The sequence below is a fragment of the Sinocyclocheilus anshuiensis genome, unplaced genomic scaffold (genome assembly GCF_001515605.1).
Source record: "Sinocyclocheilus anshuiensis isolate Anshui unplaced genomic scaffold, SAMN03320099.WGS_v1.1 scaffold1448, whole genome shotgun sequence".
In the NCBI taxonomy this organism is placed as follows: domain Eukaryota; kingdom Metazoa; phylum Chordata; class Actinopteri; order Cypriniformes; family Cyprinidae; genus Sinocyclocheilus; species Sinocyclocheilus anshuiensis.
In genome coordinates, this window is record NW_015547730.1 from 898,116 (window position 1) to 904,439 (window position 6,324).

At 36.2% G+C, this 6,324-nt stretch overlaps 1 protein-coding gene across 1 annotated transcript in view; it reads right to left on the reverse strand.

Moving 5' to 3' along the window:
- The window catches only part of LOC107704320 (vacuolar protein sorting-associated protein 8 homolog), a 59,207-nt gene that overhangs the window by 33,964 nt on the left and 18,919 nt on the right, over positions 1-6,324 (reverse strand). Inside the window, exons 5-7 of the mRNA XM_016507212.1 lie at positions 5,004-5,173; positions 3,212-3,380; positions 1,213-1,266 (exon numbers count right to left, since the gene is read on the reverse strand). Of these exons, the coding sequence (XP_016362698.1) occupies positions 1,213-1,266; positions 3,212-3,380; positions 5,004-5,173 (393 nt within the window). The remainder of the gene's footprint in view (positions 1-1,212; positions 1,267-3,211; positions 3,381-5,003; positions 5,174-6,324) is intronic.

The following is a 6,324-nucleotide window of genomic DNA, read 5'->3' on the forward strand; positions in this document are numbered from 1 at the left end:
AAATTATCTCTATGAAGAATTTCAGTCAGGTTTCAGGCCCCACCATAGCACAGAAACTGCACTTGTTAAAATTACCAAGGCTGCATGTCATTGCTAGTTTTCCTTGATCTTAGTGCTGCATTCGACACCATAAATCATGACATAGTCATAGATCGATTACAAAACTATATGGGTATTCAAGGGCAGGCTTTAAGATGGTCTAGATCCTACCTGTCCGATCGCTACCACTTTGTTTAATTTAAACGTGGAGTCATCTCAGTTATCACCAGTAAAGTATGGAGTGATTTGTATCGTGAAAAGAGCTATACAAATAAACTTGAATTGAAAAAAAAACTTGAATTTAAATCTGTCTTTGCATGTTAAAAGCAGTTTCTGCTGCAAGAGCACTGCATTCAAAGATGAAAAGGAGAGAGAGAGGAACAAAAAAAAAACCCGCTGTGTGTCGTCCTCCTGTCAGCCTTGTTATCATTAGCATGCAGGAGTTCTGAAGCATTAAGTGTTAATTAAAGCAAAAGTCTCCACAGGTATAATTCTGCGAGTTAGCAGGTTCCTGAAAACTTAGACGTGAAGAAAAGTGCCGAATTTTGCCTGTTACAGATAACACAGTGCTTAGTGATGCTAATGGCTGAGGGTTTATTGAAGGAGAGAGAGGACGAAGGGATGCTGGAGAAGAGGAATAGGTCAAAAGGTTCATGTCACTTCCTGTCTTGTCTTTAAGGCTCACTGTCACATTGTATAAAACGTCAAGTCTCTTGACCGACAAGCAATGAATGCTCAATGAAGAGAGAGAAAGAGAGAATGTCTCCAAAAGAGCGAGAAACGAGAGACAGAAATGTAGATGAGAGAGGCAGAAAGAAAGAAAGAAAGAGACAGACAGACAAGGCAGGACTGTTTCATCACTCCATTCCTACCAGTAAACAAATGCATGAAAGTAGGGAGAGAGTGTAATGCAATCATAAGCAAGCTAATTTGCTTTGAACCAGCAGGGAAAAAGCCATTTACCATTTACCAAAAAGCCATGGATGAATGGACACACAAAAGATAAATCTAAAATCTGAAATCTAAACTGCAATTAAGTTTGTTGCCAAATCAATTGACAATATAAATCTAAAACTATTTAAAACACAGCATTTCTTACAGCTGACGTAAGATTTAATCATCTGAAACTAATCAAACGCAGTGTAGTTGTAGAATGTAATTCCACTCACTTACCTTTCTACCATGAGCCTCTGCCACAATCCCATGATGAGCAGACATCACTTTGGTCTGAAACACACGAGGTGACAGGTTAAATGTGATTGACAGATTATGACAAAAGCAGTGCAGTGATACAGTCAGACAGACTCGAATACAGTTCTGTCGTAATAATTTCCCAACTACCCTAACAACCTTCATCTGGTCATAAAAAGGTGAAATTATCTGTCATGAGGGTCTGCAGCAGTCCTCTCTATGATATCATTTGCAGTTTTTTTAATGTGTTTTATACTTCTGCATGTTGGTCACACCACATGACTTTGATCTTCCAGACACAAACGTTTTTTAAAATATTAAGCAGCAGCGAAGCTTTTACTAAAAGTATAGATTTTTCTAAGAAAAAATTATTAATCTACTTAAAATGTTATTCTTTTAATTACTCACATACAGAAATGTTAATATATCACATATACAGTATCATCCTATATCAAGAGTTATATTGCCACATATGTTATCTTTAAAGAGATAGTTAACACAAAAATATAATTTAAGACCATATTCATATTCTGTAACGAGTGAGCCGGAACGAGATGGAGTTAGAATCCAAATGCAAGCACAAGTAAGCTTATTTGAAAAAACACAAATATATATATAATCCAATCCTGGAACAAGAATATAACCCACACGAATAAATCAGGAGCAATCCACACAAGCCATGAGAGAAACAACTTGGAACACACATACAGGAGCAACGACCAACCAAAACAACTGAAACACAGGGGTTTATTTAATCACTGTGTGTATGAATTGTGGTTGCCTGCATTTTTGAATAAATTATTAGATTATCACATCACTGACCCATTAATCCGGCACTTTCATCTTACTTTTATTATTTCATTTACAGTATATCACTAACTTACAGAAATATAACATTCTTTTGTTAAGCTGCAGTGCAGATTCAATCAGTAGGAATTATGGGCCATGTGTTTAAGGTAAAGGCAGCTTTGCTTTGTTTTTGCAATTGAACAAATATTCTAATCACACGGGCTGGGAATCATTTTTTCTTTACTTCCAAAAGAATCACTGTGGCAAAACCTCTGTGATTAGGGATACTAGCATGGCTCTCTTTTGTGCCTGCAGCCATCAGCCTCCTATGGTTACGACTAATACAGGTGCATGCTGAGAAATTCATTTGCATGCCATTTACATACACACCACTGCCCCATAACAGAGATCCAATTAGCGTGGATAATACATATACCCTGGCTGTATGCATATAATAGTACTTAAAAGTCATATCACCTTTAATGTGAACTCTCTGTAGTCCCAAAGAGTGTATGAGAGCGATACAATGACGAATAGAAACATGATCGAACTAAAAAAGTCCCTTAAAGAAAAGTTGTTCTGTTTTGATACAATTACGATGAGCGCATGATAGACTGAGAGACACACTCATGGACAGACAAAAGACACAAAGAAACAGTTCAAATGAAAAACAGATTAAATGAATTGTTAAAGGATTTGTTTACCCAAAAGAATCATTTTTCTCAGTCATTATTTACTCACCATCATGTCTTTTCAAGCTCATATACTTTTATGTCTTTCTCTATACAACAGTTCATAGATCAAAAAGGATCAAAAGCAGCTAAGAATAAAAAGTAGTCAATATGACTGATGCTCTTTGTGGAAGATGTTCGGTAACATTTCAGTGCATTATTGTCTCTTCCACACACAAATCTGTCATACGGCTTTAGATGGTATACATTCAGATTTGAAATATTGGGCAAAAGTCATATGGACTACTTTCCACCTTCAAGGTGTTTTTTTCATCCATTTTGGAGCTTGACTGACATGGGCAGTATGAACTTGTAAGCAATATGACAATTCTTTAAGAATTCTTATTGTGGTCCATAGAAAAAATAACATTCTTTAGAAGCATATTGAGGTGAATACAATATGCCAGAATTTTCATATTAGGGTCAACACACTGATTGTGAAATGTGACTGCCTGACTGACCTGTGCCAGAGAAGTAGAGCATGATCGAGAGCTCTCTGCGCTGGGTCTGTCCGCTGGCCGTGTGCCCTGGTTGGATGTGCATTTGTAGCAGCTCCATGAGTACTGCCTCTCGCTCAAAACACCCACCTCTTTACGCTGAAGACACTGGCAGTGGTACAGGTGTCCACAGCTACACATAAAACAAGAGTTCAGAATGACGCTAATTGTGGTCTATTTGTGTAGTACGTTTAGGCAGAGTGCTACAACAGCTTGTTTAAGTAACAAATATGTCACTCAAAAATAAGGGATCAGAAAAAAATCACCACAAATGTCTTGATTTTTTTACTGGCTGGATGCCAATACTGACAGAGAGCGACCAATGGCAAATATAACGCTAATATTTCTAATAGAGGCATCACAATAACTATGATATTTATGAAATTAAATATTGATATCACGTTAAAGCTGCAGTCCGTAAGTTTTGCCTTTGTCGCCATCTCTGTTTGAAAACCTGGAATTGCAGCTGTGTGCGGAATTATCTAGCTTGCATGGGTTGTTAATCTAATTGTCATTCTCTTCGAATTTCATATTAAGAAATTCTTTAAACCCAAAAAGCAAATTATGCTCCCTTCGAAAGGGTTTTCTTTAAAATACAAATCTTTGTAATCCCAGGCTATCTGTAATCAGAAGCACATTTAAGCACTGCAGCTTTAATATTACATATACGATAATACTGTAAATAATCCAGCACCAATAATTATGTGGTTGGCACTTCCACATAGTGGTTGGTTGTATTGCACCTTAACACTAGTAGGCATCTGTCACTAGTAGGCAAAAAGTAGAAGATGCAGTGTGTAGCTACTATTGTCACACAAACTCACATTGGAGGAGATGACAGGTAAAAATCAGACATTCTACCTGCAGCTGAAAAAATTCAGCTCGCTAAGGCAGAGTGTTAGAAACCCCAGTCTGCAGGAAGTGTCGATCAACAGTAAAGTTCTTTTTGTACAGTTACGGTTACAAAATATCTCCACTTTTCTACATTTGTATTGTAAGTTACAAAAAAAGGAGAAAACAAAAAATAAAAGTTAAACATGAACTTGACTGATAGCATTAATTGTTTGTTTATTTATTTATTTAGAATTTATATAGATATCACAATGATATAGCTATCATAAATTCTTTTGGCCATGATAATACTGTAGTAAAAATGTAGATTGTGACAGCTCCAATTTATAACAGTAAATATATTTTTTATTAACAACATGCATTCAAAATTACAAAAAAAAAAAAGAATGTGAAATGCATCAGTTTTGTTTGTTATAGCAAAAGGCATTGGACTGTGTTCCTGCAGTGTACAGATGATACTGTATATGTGACCCTGGACCACAAAACCAGTCATAAGGGTAAATTTTTCGAAATTGAGATTTATACATATAATAGATAAGCTTTCCATTGATGTATGGTTTGTTAGGATAGGACAATATTTGGCCGAGATACAACAATTTGAAAATCTGGAATCTGAGGGTGCAAAAAAATCTAAATACTGAGAAAATTGCCTTTAAAGCTGTCCAAATAAAGGTAATAGCAATGTATATTACTAATCTAACTAAGAAGTTTTGATATATTTATGGTAGGTAATTTACTAAATATCTTCATGGAACGTGATCTTTATTTAATATCCTAATGATTTTTGGCATAAAAGAAAAATCGATCATTTTGACCCATACAGTGTATTTTTAGTCATTGCTACAAATATTCCCGTGGTACTTAAGATTGGTTTTGTGGTCCAGGGTCACATATGTGTGTGTACCTAAAGATAATGATCTCCTCCTCGCTCTCCTGGCGTCTCTTGTACTGCTGTAAGCAGATGTTGCAGTGGTCCTGTCTGGGGTGAAGCCCTCTACTGACCGCCTTACGCAGGTGTGACAGAGACCAGTGAAGATCTGAGTTCAACAGATTTGTGGTAGTCTCCAACAATGTCTGAGAGAAAGAAGTAAAATGAACCATTGCAAAGCTTAAAATAAATAAATCATTATCAGAGGTCAGCACACTTGCTCCAGACACACTGAACGATTCTGCTCATTCAGATGAAGTCTCGGCTGTGATGTGTCCTGATTCAACATCCCCCCTTCTCTACCCAAAAACCTCCTGCCGTACGTCTGTACTGTAAGAGGCAAAAACGTGTGCTGATGATGATCCTTTTTGTACTTTTTGATGTGTTAAAGTTTTGGTTGCATGGACAAAATTAATGAAAGACTATTAAAAATATGTTCATTAAAAATGTCTAATACTTAATGGATTTAGCATATCTAAACACATTTTCAGATTTTCCCCTAAAACCAGCACAGAAAATGCTATTACAAGCTATCATATTTAATCTGATCTTAAAGTTGTATACAACTTCTGAACAACATACAGGAAATGATGAAGAGCTACAATTTCTAACAATATACAACTTTCTTATGTTTTAAAATAAAATCTTTAAGCTAAAAAAAATTTTAATTTTTAAAGTGTCAACTATCCTATTTCAGTTTAACTTATGAGGGAACACACTTATTCATCCGCAACCACAGGCAATGGAAGAAATTCCCCATAACGAATGAAAATATCGGACTAAAACCAATGAGACATGTGAAACGACTCAGAATCTAAAGGGAAGCAAATGCCATTTCAAGTCGCTTAAATGTTTCTTTTCTAACACAATCAAATCTCTTTTGAAAATTGTGAAATGGATTAACACTTGAGCTTGTGCCGACACTAAAATTGGCTCAGTTTATTTTCATGAGCGGAAGAATTTCTGTTAATCTACACAGTCTCCTCACCAGAGGCAATGTGTTTCAGCAAGGTCATATAAAAAGACTGAAGAGTGGGATAGAAGGAGAGAAAGAGGGAGAGAGAGGCTTTATGTATGTTCATTTTGCTGTTGGTGCAGCATTTTGAGTATTACACACACAAACAAACACACAAGCCATACTGTACACATGCCTGCAAACACACACAAGAGAGAGAGTGGCTTGATGTATGTTATTTAATTTTGCTGTTAGTGCAGCATTTTTAGTATTACACACACACAAACACAGAAACACAAAAGCTTGCAAACACACGCACGCACACACACACACACACACACA